This window comes from Petromyzon marinus, chromosome 30 (assembly GCF_048934315.1).
Source record: "Petromyzon marinus isolate PM22_M1 ecotype Great Lakes invasive population chromosome 30, UKy_Petmar_22M1.pri1.0, whole genome shotgun sequence".
Classification (NCBI taxonomy): Eukaryota; Metazoa; Chordata; class Hyperoartia; order Petromyzontiformes; family Petromyzontidae; genus Petromyzon; species Petromyzon marinus.
In genome coordinates this window covers 1,279,485-1,298,598 of record NC_133696.1, presented here as the reverse complement: position 1 = coordinate 1,298,598, position 19,114 = coordinate 1,279,485, and the positions used below count along the sequence as shown (strand labels likewise).

The following is a 19,114-nucleotide window of genomic DNA, read 5'->3' as shown; positions in this document are numbered from 1 at the left end:
TTGAGCGAGAAAACATGCTCATTTGCGATACCCATATACGTATATGCGCCATGCAGACTCAAATTATCTCACGGTCACTTTCTCGTGTAATGCTTCATGCGTCCGGTCATGGTCTTATCCCGCTATGTGTGTAGGTAGACCGCAGGCTCGGCGGTTACCCTGTGACGTTTACGCTGCCACCCAAGCGGAGGTGGTGGGGAGAAGGGCACGTGCACACGCGTGATTATTGCACCTGCGGGGCTGAATGCGTGTGTGCGCGCGCATCGCGCTGCCGGGAGAGCCAATCGTTGGGGAGCAGTCTGCGTGAGTCAATGACGGCTCGCGATCAGGCAGCAAGACCAGCAAAGACAAAGATCCCCCGTATAGCCTCAACAGACTGTTGGGGCAAAGTGCCGTTAGCGAGCACCGTGTTTCTTCCCCTGCTGTCCCATCTGTCCTGCCGCATTGTCTCCTTCTATCCGACCATTGGTGGAAACCGGGTCGGGTGACACAGTTATTCTCACTTCTCGGATTCTGTCCTGAAGATGCTTGGCAGAGTTGCAAGGGAAACGTCTTATCTAATTGCTCGACGTTTGGTTGTGAGATTTGTTCTTCTTCCCCTGTGTGAGCTCAATCAATGACGATCGGTGCGCTTAGACGCTCGAACACGTGACCATTTAATTTGTTTGGCTGTGTAGCATGATGGGAGATTTGGCCGGGTCATTGTGTTACCAATTCCAAATATCAATTGTGAATCGTACCGTTGTCTTCGAAAACAAACCTACATGTCAGGTTAATCGATTCCTGCACCATAGCTATTCAACGCATGTATTGTGAGCCACGAGAATCAATTTAATCAGTGAATCATTAGATACCTGGTTTTTAATGTACCGTGGAAATCTTTCTGTGTTAGCGCGAGCATTTGTTTTGAGATATACGTGCGTGTATATTTTTCTATAATAACCAGATTTTTTTCAGATTATGCTGAAGATTATAGTTTTAGCATACAAGCTGTGACCATTCCATGGGGGGCACTGATGCTGTGCTGCTATGCAATCGGAATGAATTGGTCACACGCCTGAGTCTCGCAGGAGGACTGGAGTTGGTGTTTGGCTTCTCCAGTCTATGAGGCCTTAATTCTCACAGAAACGAGAGGGTGCGGTAGGGGGGGGCGGGGGGGTGGGGGGGGTGGCGGGGGGGGGTTGTCCTCGGTAATCACCGGAGAGGAAGCGGCAGGCAGGACGAGCACCACGGAGATGGAGCAATGAGATCGGCTCGCGTGCCGGAGTGAGGAGCGTGGTGGATTGTGGTATCGTAAGATGGAGACCTTTGTCCGGCGGTAGATTGCGGCTGCCTGTTATTGTGTTTATCAATTTTGCGTGAATCTTCAGGGAGACTTAGGGTTTATGATTGTGCTTACGGGTCTGTGGATTGTCTGATGGCAACGCGTTATATCTTGAGCAAAAATTTCCCCTCAGTTCGTGCTGCAAATCAAGAGGTAAATTTTACTTGGGTCAGGGGGGGAGGGGACCGGACGGTTCAGATTATTTTATGCAACTGGCCACAGGCCTCCCATTCAGGAAAATTTGATTGAAAGTTGGTGGACCACATAGAGATGAAGCCACAGCATGCAATGTCCTCTTTCAGGCCTACAAGGTGCCAGTTTGCCTGATGATGATGCTGGTTGTAACTACCAGTGAAACGTCCGTACGCAATTGTTGAATGTTTTGCGAATCGATTTCCTTCATACAAGTGCTGCTGAAGCGCGAAAAATTTGGCACGTTTGTTCACGTGACAACTTTATTAATTGGTTGTGTCGGGCGGAGAAGGGTTTACGACACACACTTTACTTGCGCTGTCTGATCCAAGCATAAATTGTGAATCATAAAATACAGGTACAGAATGACATTGTAATCAAACAACGCTCAAGGTACAATACCAAGAGCGTCTGTGCAATTAAACTTCAAAAGTTTTTGAGTGACTATCTACGTCTCTGCGTGTAGTCAGGACCTTTCATTAAGCAGTTAATGAAAGGTTCTGATTATTTGCAACAAAACAGTGATTATATGTGGACGGATCGCGCTGTGGCAGAACCCTCAATCCGTTCCTGAAATGCTGCGAGTTCCAAATCCCAAGCGGGGATCAACCCAGCCCATCATCATCATAATTCCTGTGGGGTTCATAAAATAGGCACCAGTTTAAGGGAAGTCAAAAGTGGTCATTCTTTTGGACAAAATGGCCCATGCCATATAAATGTTGAATTTCCATCGCTCGCTCACTCAGGACCGGCCCTGGAAATCCACACCGCCTCCGCACGTTGGCGCGCCGAGATGCTTTGACTCGATTCCACTCCGTCGAAGAGTTCCCCGAACGGATCGACGAGGCCTCCTCCCTCCTTCGCCCGCACCCGACAGGCGGGCGGGCGGTCATCGCGGCCGGACGCGTGTCAAAGCTTGCCTGCGTGTGCCCTCTCTCGTCTGTCCGTCTCTCTCTCTCTCTGTCTGTGCGTCTCCGTTGTCACGTGCGCGTGTGTGCTGCCCCGATTGGCAGACGCGGACCGTGCCCAGAAGCACGGCATGGACGAGTTCATCTCGGCCAACCCGTGCACCTACGACCACGGCTCGCTCTTCCAGATGATGCAGCGCTTCACCCTCGACCACCGACTCAACGACTCCTACTCCTGCCTGGTGAGGCAGCCGACCGAGGAGGTCCCGTCGCCGTGGACATGGGGACGGCTGGGGCGGCGCGCTTGATCTATCGTTACTATTATGTCCCGTGCCTTCGATTAGCACGGCTGGCTACGCGCGGTGCGAAATAATTTTGACGTACGTACAGTACCGTTTGCCCTGTCGCCGTGTTCCTCGCAGGGCTGGTTCAGCCCGGGCCAGGTGTTCGTGCTGGACGAGTACTGCGCTCGCTACGGCGTTCGCGGCTGCCACCGCCACCTGTGCTACCTCAGCGACCTGGACGAGCGTGCCGAACGCGGCACCATGATCGACCCCACGCTGCTCCACTACAGCTTCGCCTTCTGCGCGTCGCACGTCCACGGCAACAGGTGAACGAGGCGGCCTTGGCCAGAGGGACCGAGTCACCCCAGGCCTGCAATCACGCCGCCCGGAGCCACACCACACTACCCTGTGACCAAGTCACCCTTAGCCTTCGGCTAATTCACCTTTGACCTACAACCAATTCATCCTTGACCTACGACCAATTGACCCTTACCCTTTGACAAATTCACCTTTAACCTACGATCATTTCACATTTGGCCTATAACCAGCTCTGGTGGGAATCATACTCCTCCCTGTGACCTATTAACCCCGAATGTGCTCAAGCCCGTCAGGGCTGACCCTTGTTTGCGCTTGGATAGGAGAGGGAATACCAGCTGTTGTAGAATGTGAGGTTGGCCAGGAGATGGCAGAGCAGGAATTAACGTGTGAATGTATCTGTGTGGGTCTTTGAGAGTTAACCATACGTATGTGACGATGGCTGGCTCTTGCATTGCCAGCCATCGTCATCTGGTCTGATGATGAGCCGTGGGTAGCGTTAATTTGTCAGTTCAATGGTGCCAGTGGATCGCGAGACGCTATTGCACTGGCATATTTAATGTGCATTTCCTCTGTACAGTTTTTTTGTATTGTCTGAAAGAAAAAAATGTTTTGATGATATTTGGGTGAAAAGAGAATTCGTGACAGCAGACTATGGAAGTAAAAAAATGAAAACATCAGTCACTTTCATTTTATTCAAGTATGATCATTCATATTTGACGAGTGATTATGCCAGGATTGCTCACCTCGCATCGCGAATAATGTTCTTGTCAAAATATTAGTTGGCTAAAAATATGTTAATGTATTTGTTTCTTCCTTTGTAAAACTTTTACATATTGAGCATAGCTCCGCCAATTATAATTTGACTTGTTTTTGTTTTCTTGTGACAGCTGTTTGAAATGGCATTTAATTTGTTAATAAAATAAACCCTGTCAGTGTGGGAATGTGGAAAATAATTACTTAAAAAATATCTCTATGATTACATATGTTTATGAATTTACCATCACGTCTAATTACTTGCTAATTCAGTGCTGTTGGCTTTCCTAGTAGCAGGCAAAACTGTGAATGTAAAGTTGCTTCCTCTGATTAATTCCAACATAGCTTAGCCAGTGCTTGCTTTACCGCGTGTTGTGAGTGAAAATTGTCCTTCAATTACAAATGAGATTAATGTTTTAGTGGCAAATGTGTTGATTTATTATCGTGACTAATTTGTAGTTCACGCGACAGCTTTTTGTCGTCATCGCATGCTTCCTTTAATTATTTGCACATTGTTTGTTACACCTTTTATTTTAATTTATTAACGCAGTGTGTTTTCCTCTCTTCTCTTGAACTCTATTGTCGTTGTTGTTGTTTATAATCCCTTTCCCAAACCGTTCATTAATTTGTCTAATTCCACTTTTTGACCAAAACCAAACCTTGTTCAATTTCAAACGAAACCCACTGTTTTAACCGTCCACTGCCCCGTCAACAACCTATCCACCCACAACACGATCGACCGAATTCCCCGCCCTAACGTGTCCACCGACACCGAACACGCGAATGGGCGGGGGGGGGAAAAACAAAGCCAAGGAAGCGCTGAGCTTTTGCAAGCGCCCCAGGGCCAGGCCTCGGAGACGGCCGAGGGGGAGAAGTCTCCAACTCCCCCCGCGCCGGAGGGCGAGGGAGACCTCAAGCGTAAGGAGTCGAAGCGCGGCTCCCGCAAAGACGCAAAGTCTGGTGGGAAATTTGAGCCCAAGAGGTGGGTAAACCGAGGCTCGGGGGTGTGGCCTGGTGACACAGAGATGCCGCATGCATTTACGCCGTGATAAATGCATGAGCCGCGCTGGGCTGGTGCCCGTCAGACGTTACCGGTTTTTGCCGCTTAATTGCTCCTTCTGAATGTTGGGAATGCGGCAACGTCCGCGTGGTTTGGGCAAGCGCGCTCTTTAACGAGTTAACGTGCAAAGCGAACAGTCGGTGCGGATTCTGCGGGTCTCGTTGTGCATCTGTATCCTGTGCTGCAGCGAGCGGGGTTGGAGTCTTTGCCGCTACGCCGCGTTATGTTGAACTCCTGGCTGTGGAGCACGATGCAAGTTACCGGTCCACATGTTTGCTCTCGATCTCCTTTGGGATTGCTCAGCCTCACAATAAGTTCCCGCTGTGCTCCTCGACCAACAACCACATTGGGGAGACAAAATTGGCCGCGATCGATCCTGACCATACCGATCGTATCAAGTGCCATGCTGGCCTTCACGGGTACTTGCTCACAGCACTTGCGCCATTATTTTCTAAAGTGTAAATGGGATGTTTCCGTGTATTTGACCCGCGGTGTATTCATACGCGGCGGTGCATGAATACGCGTCGGCATGTGGTTTGCACAAATGCGTCAACAACACGGGCGCTGGGGCGGTGACCCCATCATCATCGGCGCACTGCGCTGAGTCACTCTTTTCAAAACCGTTTTTATAATTGTCAATACAGCATTCAAGTTTGTGCATGTATTAACAAACTGGATTGTATGTTAATTTCCAACATATTTACGGTATTATATGGTATATGATGCAGTACGGCACAGCCATCGTCTTACATTCAGAATGTTACGCATATACAATTAAGTGGCAACAGAAACTTACGTTATCGTGGCATTTCTAAGTTTTCATCAGGGCAGCACCAAGCCTTGAGTCTGCAAGGCAGTGGTCCGTTTGCTGCCTGTTGTCACTTCTACTGTGGAGCAGAGACCTTTACCTGAAACCAAAGTTGTTTCACGGATGGGTGGGGGGGGGTCACTCGAAAAACGTCACGGAAATTGCACGTTTTGCGGCCAGACGTTCGTGTGTCCCCTCTCGGGTGCTTTGCCAATATCGTAGCACGCGCGCGTTTTTTGCCTCGTTACATTTCTGGGACATTTTCTTCTCGGTCCACACGAATGCTTAGCGGCGAGGATGCTTCGTGTGAGCTCTGTACATGGGGATAAACCGGCTATCCTCGAGCATTGTTTACGCTTGCAGCACTAAAATCCAGAGTTCATAAGAAAATATTTCCAAGAAAGTGCAGGCCTATGATGCAGGCTTCATTTGACGGCAGATGGCTGGCTATTGTCACGCAACTACATCGGTTACAATCCTGAACAAAACACCTATGGCCACACCAAAGAGTCTACAATGACTACAGGAATTAAGTGGCAAAGTCTCCATTGCTCTTCCTGCACTGCTGCATCAGACGGAAACATGCTACTGAGTGCAATTGTAGCCGGTATGCATCCTAATGTTCTGCAGATTTTATGGCTGGATCTCGAGAAGGGGGTTTTCATATTGAAGCTTGACACAAAATAACAATTGATGAGATTCCATCTCCGAAGCTTACAGGTGCTCCTGATATTAACGCCACCCTTAAAGGTGCCTTTATTACAACATACAAGCCAGGAATATTAACACAAGCATCTGCCGGTTTGAACAATGCTCTCCGTTAAAGTGTTCACGCAACACAGACAAAGTTCGATGAGGTTCAAACGCCCGGCTCGTTTAATTTGTAACCGTTTTGTTTTTGCACTGCTGTGCTTTCCGCCGGGCGGCACGCGTTGACAGTGTGTTTGATACGTGGCATGTGTTCTGGCAGTGTGCTCGGTAATTAAAAGTTAATGCTGCAGGCCTCTCGAGAAAAGCACCACGGCCACAATCGCATGCAATGGGCAGCTGCCGAACAGCGATGAGAGCCGGGTATCACAAGCGGTGTCCTCGAAAGTGGCATCATTAAAAGCAAGCGCACATGCGCTGGTCATTAGCGGCCATCGCCGCCGAGGCAGTCGTCACGGCATGATGATGGTCGGAGGAATCGCAACATCGGTGCAGCAGCTTCCACGGGGAATTACACCAGTGGGCATTACGTCATGCATTTCAATAGTTCATTTCATGCTACAGGCGACTTTGCCTGCAATGACAAGAGCTATGTTAACGTAAAAAGGTACTTTCTAAAACGAATGTGTGGATGCTGCCTTGGCAAGAGGTCGTATTAAAACACGAATAATCTGTAGCGGGCTCTGTCTGCTATCTGTTGGCTTTAGCATCATACTCCACGGGGTATGCATTCGTCAATTCATGGATGGTGGGGAGTGGATATTGATGTATTTAGTACAATACGGATGTATAGAGCATCCGCATGCAATCGCATCTCAAGACGCCTTACAGAAACACCGGCCATATAATAATAATAATAATTGACATTTGCAAGGATCATTTCATCCGTAGATCCTAACGCGTGTGACAGAGAAAAGCACGAGTGTTCATAGGCAGAGGGAAGCAGGGACGGTGAGGAGCCTGCTCTTGTATTGTTCAACGTTGAGAGAACGTTGTGGGGCTGACACTGCCCTGGCGGTGAGACCAGTAAACTCTCTGGTTGCAATGTTTGTGGGCCCAGATGCAGATAATTTGGTTTTCAGATTGTACTAGTTATGAGCACATGCCCTTCCAGAACATCATGATAATTACACGTGAGTCACGATCATATGTCTATATTCTAAAAATGAACAAGTTGCAGGTTTGTTTAATCGCATTAATAGATGGATGATAGATCAAATGTAGCTGCTGCTGGTTTCCCGATACTAATGTGTCGTAGTAGCACTTGTGTAGATAGTCCACGGGTCCAGATCGGTGTCAAACTCGTCAGTGCTACTTGGGGTGGCGTGACTTTAGAGGCTTCCAATTTCTTTACGTGGCCAATAACAGTGAATTGTCCGGTAAACGTTTAATTTCTTTGTGTTTAGTTTGTTATCCTTCCTCCGCACCTCTGATTAGCACGGATGGCTACGTGCGGTGCGAAATAAGTTCAACATACATACATATGTACAAACTGAGTGGGGTATAAAAAAAATGCACTCACATTTGCTGGAGTTGTGCTACCCCAGTTGGTACGAATTTCACCTCTGGCCCGTGGACTGCAACTAGAATGACCTTTGACCGATTTTGACGTCGCTAATTTATTCTCCCTAGCCGATGAGCTGTCGTCGTGAGGTCGACAAGATTTCCTTGCTTAAACAAATGCTGCTGAATACACTAATCTGGACGGCCCATTGGCCGATAGATTAAATGTTATTTCCTTTCGGGGATAAAGCAAATCCCTTAGTTTTTATTTATTTAAAAAAAAATGACAAATGACAACCGCTGTGATAATAAGTCCTGGAAAAAAATGTTTTCGCTTGAAATAAGCCTACCGTTAGGCTGATTAAATTTTTTTTATATATATAAACAAGAGTTTCTAATTCGCGAAAACAATTTCACTGTCTCTTTTGGCCGTACGTGTCTGTGGATCGTGCCAGTTATTTGACGCGGGGGCTGCTGCTGCTCGGCATTAAACCCCCACCTCGGGCTTCAGCAGAGAGAGGGCACGCAGGAACCCGTGTCGCACCTTGCTCTTTACAACTTGGGACCTTCTGTCCAAGTTGGCCTCCCAGCCGCTGATGTGGCCGTTGTTCGCTTTTGCTCAATGGATTCTCGAACGCGGCCGCGTGTCTGCGTCGTGTGTGCGTGCGTTCCGATCTCGTCCGTTGCTTTACACGGGCAAAGTGACCTTCCCTCACGAGAGAGCAAACTCCGGTCATCCTGGCAGCAGCGGCTTTTGGCTAGCCATCGAACATAGACGGTCATTGCATAGCGTGCTTCCAGATGCTATATACACTATTCTAGAAGACACTACACGAGGATACACTACACTATGCTACATGATACACTACACCTTTGGCTAGCCAGTGAACAATGACGGCCACCGCATCGCGCGCTTTCACATGCGATTCTTCGGCCGTCTGGAACGCTCTACCGATATTAGGAAGAAACTGGAGCTATGCACTTTTAAATCATCTAGATTGAAAACTCATTTCTTTAGAACTGCTTTTTATGTTAGTTTGTTGTCCTTCCCCCACACCTCCGATTAGCACGGTTGGCTACGTACGGTGCGAAATAAGTTTAACAAACATTCATACAGCCTGACAGAATCGTACACCTAATGAAATAAAATAGTCAATGTGTTCCGGTGGTAGGGTCAAGAATGGGTACTCCTGCATCCTCCAAAATTTCTGGCAAGCATGGAAGAGAAGGCCAATGACCATGCAGAGGGGCTGTAGAGCCCACAGTAGTGGAGGCACTTCTGGCAACGGTGGTGTGAGCAGGAAATTGCAGCGCTGCACCTTTTTCTTTACGAAATTAAGATTTAAAAAAAATAAGTGCTGACGAGTCTAAAAGCCTCAGTACTGCTTTAAGACTTGCGTAAAGTTTTTCATGTTTCAATCATCCACAGTTTGGCGTGACAAATTTTGTCAGGAAATATTCTCTTAAGTAATTTGTTCTTTGTACATTACCATTATTAATCTTATTTACAAACCACGAGGTTTGACTTCTAATGTAATGAAGTTTCTCATGGATGTCTCTGCTAACGCTAAATTCAGCTCATTCATTGTAATGAACTGCGTATAAAACGATACGTTCACGTGCTGCGATATGAACCTGGCCACCCGAGTTTGATTCCTGGCCATGGCTATAATCGGTGGTATCTGAAACGCTTTTGGTTCCCTCCCCCACCAACCGCCACTGACCAGCGTGGTGAAGTATGGTCAAACAACCCCGTGTGGCGTGCACAGCTTGGGAAGGCCTTCATCTAGCAGTGGATTAACACACGGCTGTAAATTCGAATTACTATTTGTAATTATTATTATTCATCTTTACCCAGGAAAGCCTCGCTCAGGTTTTTCGCAATGGGGGTGGGGGGGGCGATGATTGCTGTCCGGTGCGTATGATCCCAATGAGTAATCTGCCGTTCATTTTTATAACTTGGCAAATTTGTACAATGCCCTCGACGTCAGGGGATCTTTAACCTCCACTGTGAAACTCACGGTAGCGCGTCGTACTTTGAACTTCTTTCGCGCCGTACGTAGCAAACCGTGCTCAGCTTGATAGTTATTACGGAAAGGAAAGCAGGCGAATCAAAACAGCTTTACGTTACAACGTGCACTTCGACAATTCGTCTGATGCACAGAGGTCAGCCAAAATATGTCTGTGGTCATCAAAGTCCCGCTAGAAATCTGCGTTATCTGCCTGGAGATCACACACTTTGATGCAGAACTCGGCAGCTGCACAATTCCACGGGTTTATAACGAAGAGAGATGAGAGAGAGAGAGATTAAAATAATCTTGCCAAGGCCTTGTTGCTTGACCTTTTCGAGGTCTCGTGCCTCTGGGAGTTCATCCTCAACGTCACTTTTTATCTTTCCCCTGTGGCGAACAATCGCTGCAAATTAACCTCTGCCGTGAGCCTTATTACGGGGCACGCCGGTTCGCATGCAGCTCTAACAAGCAGGAGGTTCAAACGGAGAAATCTCCCGAGACGATCCAAAAGTTGCCAAGAGCTCGAGTGCAGGTGCTCTCATTTCTGTCGGAGTGCCCCGACTGGTGACAGCAGCGATGGTGGAGTAAGGTGCTGAGGAGCGCGGCGTGCGTGTGTGTGTATGTGTGCGTATGTGTGTGCGTCCGTGTGCATGCGTGTGTGTTTGCGTCGTGTGCGTGCATGTGTGCATGTGTGTGTGCGTGTGTGTGTGCGTGTGTGTGTGCGTGTGTGTGCGTGTGTGTGTGCGTGTGTATGCGTGCGTGTGTGCGTGTGTGTATGCGTGTGTGTATGCGTGCGTGTGTGCGTGTGTGTATGCGTGCGTGTATGCGTGTGTGTATGCGTGCGTGTGTGCGTGTGTGTATGCGTGCGTGTGTGCGTTCACGACGTCCGTGACAACGGCGGCAGGGCGGCTCGCGGGCAGAGACGCTGCGTGCAGGTCGGGAGGTCTGTGTGGAGCGACGCAGAGTCGTGGGGGTGAGGGCAGCGTGTGGGCGGGCGAGTGGGCGAGGGAGGCAGGGTGGGTGGGTGGGAGGGAGGGATGGAGCAGTGATCGGGCCACACTAATCATCTGCCCTTCCCCAGCCCAAGCCCGGATTAGCGTTTTTCAGGAAATGACAGGCAAACTCGGGATTTTTGTTTTTGCCAAGAGGTTTAACCTCCGGTGACCAAAGACACCACTTCATTATCTGGCCCATCCCGTTACTCTACGCTCGCCGGGCACAGCCCGCCTCCCGCCTCCCGCGATAGCCCTCGCACTCTGCCACGGTTAAACAACAACAAAAATAGCCGCGGTGAGATAAGGCTCAGGATATGAATCGTGGCTTCTTAAACATCGGCGCGTACGATCGCGCACACAAAGCGGACCGCGTCGCGTGCGCGCGCGCGTGTGTTCGCGTCCGGGTTGTGTACTACGTGCCGTTCTTGAAGAAGCAAAAAAAAACACGCACGGGAAAGGATACACACGGACACGGCAGACGTGTGTTTAGTGTGATTTTCGTTGCTGTGGGGGAGAGTGTTGGTGCGCTAACGCCACCGTTCAATCACCGCGTTGCACTCTTCTGTTCGACTCCACATTGGAACCGGGCCACAGGGTGCATTATCAGGGCGGGTGGCGTACGTACGGTACGAAAGAAGTTCAACATGCACAGGCGTACATTATGTAAATAGACGAAAATTACAATGCTACGATGCGTCCAGCAACGCGGTCGTCGGACAGGAGAGGTGGGAGCTTGCTCACACTTTACCCCACCACACACGATCTGCCAATTGGCGAACTGTGGGAGGATAAAAGTGAAATTCTTTATCAGTGAAAATTTCAGTTGCGTAGTCCGCCCAGGAATTAAAAAAAAAAGGTGAATTGGCTGAAACATTTTATGAACGTTTCAAACGTCATATATATTTATTTTCACTTTAATATGGACAATATAAATGTAAAATGTGATGCATTTTGAAAACATGTGAATTGCATTATTTATTCGCAATAGCACAATTTTCACTGTCATCATCATCATTATTAAAACATGTTTTATTTGGGAATTATTTTGTTGTTAGCGAAACAGCAATCACGGGAGTGAACGTCAACGCGCTGTTAATCTACATTACTCGCTGCGTGTTAAAGGAATATTGCGTTCCGTGTAAATATACGCGCTCGGAGCGCGAAGCGATGGAGAGGTTTGTCGAGCAGCATATTCTTGCGAACGCTCGTAAGCCGTTAAAAATTGCTCATTTTCAATCCCCCTTGCGATGAACGCACGGACCGCGAGCCAGACGGCAGGCCGGCCCCTGTGGTGATTGTGTACGGCCGGCCCCAGCGATCTCTTCCACGGCTCGGAATGTCCTTGCCTCCCGACTGGATAAGACCGTGTGAACACGATCGGTAATGGGACATATGCGTTGTAACATCATTTTCGGGCCGTCTTCCTTGATTGTGCGGAGGTTTAGTTATTCGTTCCGGGGGGGGGGGGAAAGAAAAAAAACACGCTTGAACTAAATAAGCGGCAGTAAGTACAGCGGGGAATTTGTTAAAAAAAACTGCTTAAGCCCCTGCGGTGTCTCGTCCCGTGCTGTGGCCGCGTAATCACTGCTGCGGAACAATCCGGCGTTTTGCAAACTCTGCTCCCGGTGCCCTCCGGCGTGCCGTGGAAGTCGACGTGCCGCTCGTTGCCGAGGTCCTCGGGTTCGAACCCAGGCAGCGGCCGCCCTGGTAAATACTGCGCCTGTGTCACTCGTGCAATCGTGCGCGCCGCCTGCTTCGGAGAGGACGTACGTGTGCACGTTGAACTTCTTTCGCACCGTACGTAGCCAACCGTGCGAATCGGAGGTGCGGGGGGGGAGGGCGACAGCGCTGCACGCAGAAAGATCCCCGTGGCGCTCTCCCACCAAGAGCAGGCCTATCCGTGGGCGCCGGCATCACGGTCCATTTGGCCAAGTTCGAATGAATTACTCGCAAATTACTTGTGTGGAAAATAAAAAAAACGCACAGCAACATTGCCCCTTGCCGGCAGACTCATGCCCGACCCGCAGGCCGCTACGTGCAGCACAGGGACAGTCGCTTCTGGTGGGTGCCCTTGGCGAGGCTGCAGCAGGGCATTAGGATGGTCGAGATGAGAAATGATGGAAGGTGCTTTGAGTTGCTGCTGAGACATTTGCACACCCTATGAATGCAAATACTTATCCTACACGTGCTCTTTATCTAATTTGTATCAATATGCATAGTACTGGTAAATGTAATTAGATAAAGCAGGCTCGGCGATATGGGGGGATGGGGGGGGCAACCAGAGGCGAAGTTTGAGAAGTCTGTGGCCTCGATGGTTTGGGTCACTCTCGGCAAGCGGAGCCATCGGATGTGGTGAACCGCCACGTTGGTCGCCACAAGCGGTGCAAAGTCGCCCGCTAATCATACGCGCTGCTCCTCACTGCTCGATTGGCTCACAAAGGCCACGCGATTACAATGCTTGCATGTGATTTGGCCGCATGCATCGTGTGCATGCATGGCTGAGCTTTCACATTCACGCAACGTGGTTTTATTACGGAATGTTCGAAACTAGCCGGATGGTTCGGTGTCGAAGTCAACCCGAACTGAACGTACCCACTCGTTCACCGTCGCACCCCTGGACAGTCGCACAGCGATAGAGTGTGCAGGCGGTGCACCTGCACCGGAGCCTACGGGGCCATGGAGGGCCCCGTAGGCTCCGGGGTACGAAGAGGGTGGGGCCCGTGCAACCCACTCTATGCGGCCGCCTCTTTTGTAACGCGAGGTTCTACTGCCAAAGCCAAGGGAGGTTAAAGCAAGATCAGTCGCTAATTGGATGGGAGGTGATTGAAATGAAAGCGGGGTGTTGGCGTGAAGTTATCTAAGACTTTGGTGGTGGAATTTTGTATGTGTGTACGTTGAACTTCTTTCGCACCGTACGTAGCCAACCGTGCTCATCGGAGGTGCGATAAAAGGACAACAAACTAGACACTGTGACTGATTTTCACAATTCTACATGTACATTTTTACAGACATATAAGGTAGTCCTGACAAATTTGAATTTTGTTTTGCCTTAACCAGCCAGCAGAATTTGCCCGGGTGGAAAAACATGACGATGTGTATTGAGCTCTTGTCCGAATCTCCAGTTGTTGTAACGTCTTGTACAAAAGTGCACCATTTGACGTCTGTAATGCTCAGCAAGGAGCAAAGACACGGTCACAAGTAATGGCGCAGCGATAGAGTGCGTAGGCAGTGCAACTGCACCGGGACACCAGCGTGCCCCCGAGGCCCATGCCAACCACACTACGAGAAGGTGACCCCTGAGCACTGTGAGCACTTTTTAGCTTTTGTCAGTTGCGTAAATAAACCGTCGCTCAAAACGATGACCCATGTACCCATGGATCTTCCCCTCGCCCGGCACTCTGAGATCTCCTCCACCCCTCCCCCGTGTTGCGCCCTGGCATTTTGTAGCCACAGAGGTGGCGGCCCCTTGCACGCATCTCCATGTTGTCGCCCTTTTGCCGCCCGCGACTGCGGCGCCTCACGTGGGCTGTCCCCCCACCTCCCCACCTGCCAGGCCGGATGGCATCGGAACGGTGATCGTGGACGAGAAAGAAACGTTCGAGGAGGTCAAGGAGCGGCTCCGTTGCCTGCTCGAAAATCAAATCACACACTTCCGGTGAGTGCCGTCTACGGTGGTGAGAGCGTTCCACATGGAATAAAACATATACGGAGCTTAGAGTGCGGAGCTTGGAGTGTCAGCTTCTCATATGCGTGGGTTTTCAATGGATATACACGCGGTTTCCGATGTATGACGGTCCACATTTACGATGTTGATATAACGCCTGCATGGATCGATTTATGATGCATCTTTCGACAAAACTCCGAACGCATTTGAACAGAGTCGGTCTGGTTTCTAATGTGACTTGGCATAGAGCTTTTGTTATTCTGTGCGCAGCCAACTGTGCTAATCGGAGGTGCGATATCAGTCCTGGGTCACCATTCCCCAACCTAAACTCACTGTTAACTGACCAACGTGGTCAGCTATGGTTAAACAAACCTCCCACGGCTGACGCGATGTGGGCAGGCCTTCACACACTGTGGATTTGTAAAGATATGTAAATGATTAGTGTTTATTAATTAATAGTCTGCTACACATACACAGTGGTACAGGGACTCAGTACTGATTACATATTTAAAGAGAAACACCACAGATGCTCAACCCTACTTTCCGATTCAAGTAATTCCAACATTGGGCACAAGGTAAAAGTTTTACAATGATGGAAATTGTGTGTTGCAATTAAAAAAATATTTGAAATCGTTTTTTTTTGTTCTATGATGTTTATTTATGTGCAGGCTCGGCGTGGTAGGACAATGTGGTTGGCATCAGCCCTGGAGCAAGGTAGCAGATAGGGCCCCTGCCTTCAGTTCTCCCCCCCTCCATCTCTTTCATGGGTTGGCGGCAGGGCTCCTCTGGCCCGTAGGCCCAGTGCAGTTGCACCGCCTGTACGCTACTCGGCAGCTACACCACTGGCATAGGGGTTGGCACACTTATCAATGAGGGTGGCAAACTGCAGGGATTTTATGATCTGACCCACACCTTCACGGAGTTGAGCTTGCTGCCATAGCAAGAAAAATCCAAACTAAACTATTATTCAGTTTAACACGTAGGCTTTCGCGACCAATATTATTCATGATAAAGGTTTTTGGGTTAGATCGCGTTTATTTATAAATGTGTCGTAACCCTCCACCACCCGACACGGCCAATCAGCAAAAAAAGTGTCACGTTGACAAAAAGACAAATAGTTCACTACTTTAGCCCACCGGTGTGTTGAAGAGTGAATCCACATTTACAGTTTGAGTACGACGTTTCGCTGGTAAATACATCCAGCATCATCGGGCAATTCGCCAGTAATCACCAGAATTGCCCGATGATGCTGGATGTATTTACCAGCGAAACGTCGTACTCAAACTGTAAATGTGGATTCACTCTTCAACACACCGGTGGGCTAAAGTAATGAATTATTTGTCTTTTTGTCAACGTGACACTTTTTTTGCTGATTGGCCGTGTCGGGTGGTGGAGGGTTACGACACATTTATAAATAAATGCGATCTAACCCAAAAACCTTTATCATGAATAAACTATTATTATTTAAGCAGGTAAGGCCCACTCAGCTATATAACTCTTTTTCAGAGACGACCTGGCCACAAATGATAGCTCAACGAAGTGGCTAATGACGTGGCCATTTATAACAGCCAAATCCACGCAAACACGGAGAGAGGGACATGCATACTCCGAATGTACAGCAGGCGTCAGGGTGGGGATCAAACCCACGACTTGTATACCAGACCACGTAAGTATAAATATGTCATAACCCTCCACCACTCGACACAGCCAATTAGTAAGGGATTTGTCACGTAAACAAAACGCCAATTAGTTTACTATTTCAGCCCACCGGTGTGTTGGAGAGTAAATCCACAACATTAACAATTTGAGTAGTACGACGTTTCGCTGGTGATTGCATCAACCAGCATCATCGGGCGATTTGCCACCTGGTGAACATCTCACCACCTGACAAGTGGACACGAAGGACCATGTGACGTCATTCATGAGAGTCGGCCACTGTGAGGCAGTTTTTTTATGCTGATTATATATTTTAAAATGATTGCCCTACATTTATAAAATTAAAAACTCGACAAATATAATTATTTCGTCATAGACTCGAATTTTGGACCTTTAGGTTTTGTAAAGCGAGTGCCACGCCTACCACAAAGTCAAGCCACATGGAAGTACGTCTCATCAGACCTCAGAAACTACGTGTGGTTGAACCTGGTTCGTACTTGCATGGCAGACAGCCTGGGATTACCAGCCATTGCTAAATGTGTTTTATCCACTCCTCTTCGGGGGCTCCGCCCACTCGCCCAACTCGCGTAATGGAATTTGTCCAAACCTTGCAAACGCTAGGAGCGCTCCTGAAAGAGAGAGGTGTGACACTTGGTGAGGCTTTCCTGGGTAAAGGAAGGGTGCCATCATCATCATCAATATATTGTGGCTGGCATCTCATGAATGCCGGAATGAGAATATATATTTATATTGGAAGCAGCCAATGAACTATCAAGCTCTTTTTCACGGATGTCCAGTAGGGCCAGGTCAGAACGTTACAACAAACAGTACAAAAAACACGATAGGAGTGCAAAGTATAGGAAAGGTAAACAAATCGCTTTAAAAATAAATACAAATAAAACGAAACAGTTTTTTTTTTTAAAATCTTACCAGGTAAGGCCCACTGAGCTATTAACTCCTGGCCACAGATGACAGCTCAACAAAGTGGCTTATCGTGTGGAAGTTTATAGCAGCCAAATTCTCTAAATACGCTGGCTGTCTCCGCCATGGGAAGGAGCAATGTTCAGCACTGGCTCAGGGCCACCGCCAGAAATGAGCAATGCCTCCGGCGTGCATTTTGCCACGGGGTGGGGGCGACGACACTTTCACTCTGGACTTACCGTTTTTTACTTGACGCAACAGCGACAGGAACAAGAACAGCAATTAATAACAATGTTTGCGAAATGAATTTAAAACGTCCCGTTTGGTTTCGTAACGAGCAGGAGTAAGAAGTGTTGGTGTGTCGAGAGGGTCTCTTACGACGTGCCTTGTGCTGCTGCTGCTGCGGCGACAAACAGACCTCCAGTCCCCTTTCCCAGGGTTTCTCTCTTTGTGATTTCACAGTTGGGCGCAGTGCGGGGGTTTTTGTGCTCCGCTTGGTTTCTCAATCTTTCCTTTTTACAAAAGCCAGGGAACATTTTTTCTCGGATTTGTTCTCATTAACTTCTCCTGGCTGCGTGCGTTTGTCAGTGGATGGGTTCGTCCTGAGTTCATTCTTTACCTAAATCTTTGCAGACTATAATCTCATAAGCCGGCTCCATTCACACACCGAAAGCGGCATGTGAATTTATCCCCCCCGTCGGCATAAAAACACTCATCACAATGGTCATAACAAAAACATTCACACGTCCTTTTATTTCGCCAGGTGAGAGACCCATTCAGATTCATTATCTCATTTGCGATGGAAAAAATAAACGTCTTCAAGCACAAAGTGTGCGAGAACAGTTTCATTCGCCCCCATGTTTTGTGTTTGTTTTTTTCCTTTTCTCCTTTCATATTTGGATATGTGTGGATTAAATCACCGGCGCGCGGGAACTGTGTGCCGCGCGGTCTTTAACGCGCGCTCCATTAACACGGAGAGGCTAGAGCTCCGGTAATCATCCGATGAAAATTCACGATCTCGTAGCTCTGTAACTCGTGCTGTTACACACCTTGCAGAGCGAGAAGAATCGAGAAGCGAACTTCACGTTCAGGCCCATCCCGCTGTCATCGCAATCGTGGTCATGTTAATCACCGCAAGACCACGTCTCTTATCGTTTTATTTAATGTATGTATGTTTAACTTCTTTTGCACCGTACGTAGCCAACCGTGCTAATCGGAGGTGCGGAGGGAAGGACAACAAACCTAACACAAAAAGCAGTTCTAAAGAAATGAGTTTACAAATTAGATTTAAAAGGGTATAGCTCCAGTGCATGACGTATTGTTATAAATACGTTGTATTATAAATACGTTGTATCATTATGGATACGTTGTGTTTATTAATGTGTTGTATTATTACATTGTATTATTATTATTCATAACCAAAGCACGTGCTCATTTAAGCACCGCAATAATTCGACAATGTAGCTTTACAACTGAAAAATGTCCTACGATAACATGTCTAATATTGCTTTTGTTTGCATATTTAGACATTCTATTTAATTCAACTAATTCCGCGTGCTCGCTTTCTTTAGATATTTTTTGTTTTTCATCAATCTGCTTGGAATTTTTTGACCATTCATTGTTTTGCACAACAGGGCTCCCTTGTAAAATATTGTTTCCGTGTGCTCTCATTTGGCTCCATTGATTGGTTTACTTGTTTAAATTTAATGGAATTCTCTGTTAGCTTAACACGTAGATCTGCATCTTGTCCTCAAGTTGCTTGGCCTAGTTTCAAGCGAAGCGTCGCGTATTCAATTTCCTGATAGATTTCATCGTGAGAATCGCCCTTCAACTTTCCATTGTGAGCTCAAACAATAACAATGAGCGCATTCAACTCTTGCTGCACGTGGCAACCTGATTTTGTTTGGCTGTGCCAGGTGGTGGAACGAATTACGGCACGTATTTACCCACATCGTTACGTGGATTAACCCAAAAAAAGTATCCATAATAGAGGTTTTTGGATTAGATC

General features: G+C 48.1%; 1 protein-coding gene across 19 annotated transcripts in view; it reads left to right on the top strand.

Moving 5' to 3' along the window:
• LOC116947431 (calcium-dependent secretion activator 1) overlaps nucleotides 1–19,114 on the top strand; it is a 428,622-nt gene that overhangs the window by 314,581 nt on the left and 94,927 nt on the right. For 10 of the 19 annotated variants that reach the window (XM_032963139.2, XM_032963159.2, XM_076070599.1 and 7 more), the window contains 4 exons: nucleotides 2,530–2,666; nucleotides 2,847–3,034; nucleotides 4,588–4,761; nucleotides 14,419–14,520. In XM_032963139.2, the coding sequence (XP_032819030.1) occupies nucleotides 2,530–2,666; nucleotides 2,847–3,034; nucleotides 4,588–4,761; nucleotides 14,419–14,520 (601 nt within the window). The remainder of the gene's footprint in view (nucleotides 1–2,529; nucleotides 2,667–2,846; nucleotides 3,035–4,587; nucleotides 4,762–14,418; nucleotides 14,521–19,114) is intronic. The other 9 variants (XM_032963154.2, XM_076070603.1, XM_032963157.2 and 6 more) reach the window with 1 other exon arrangement.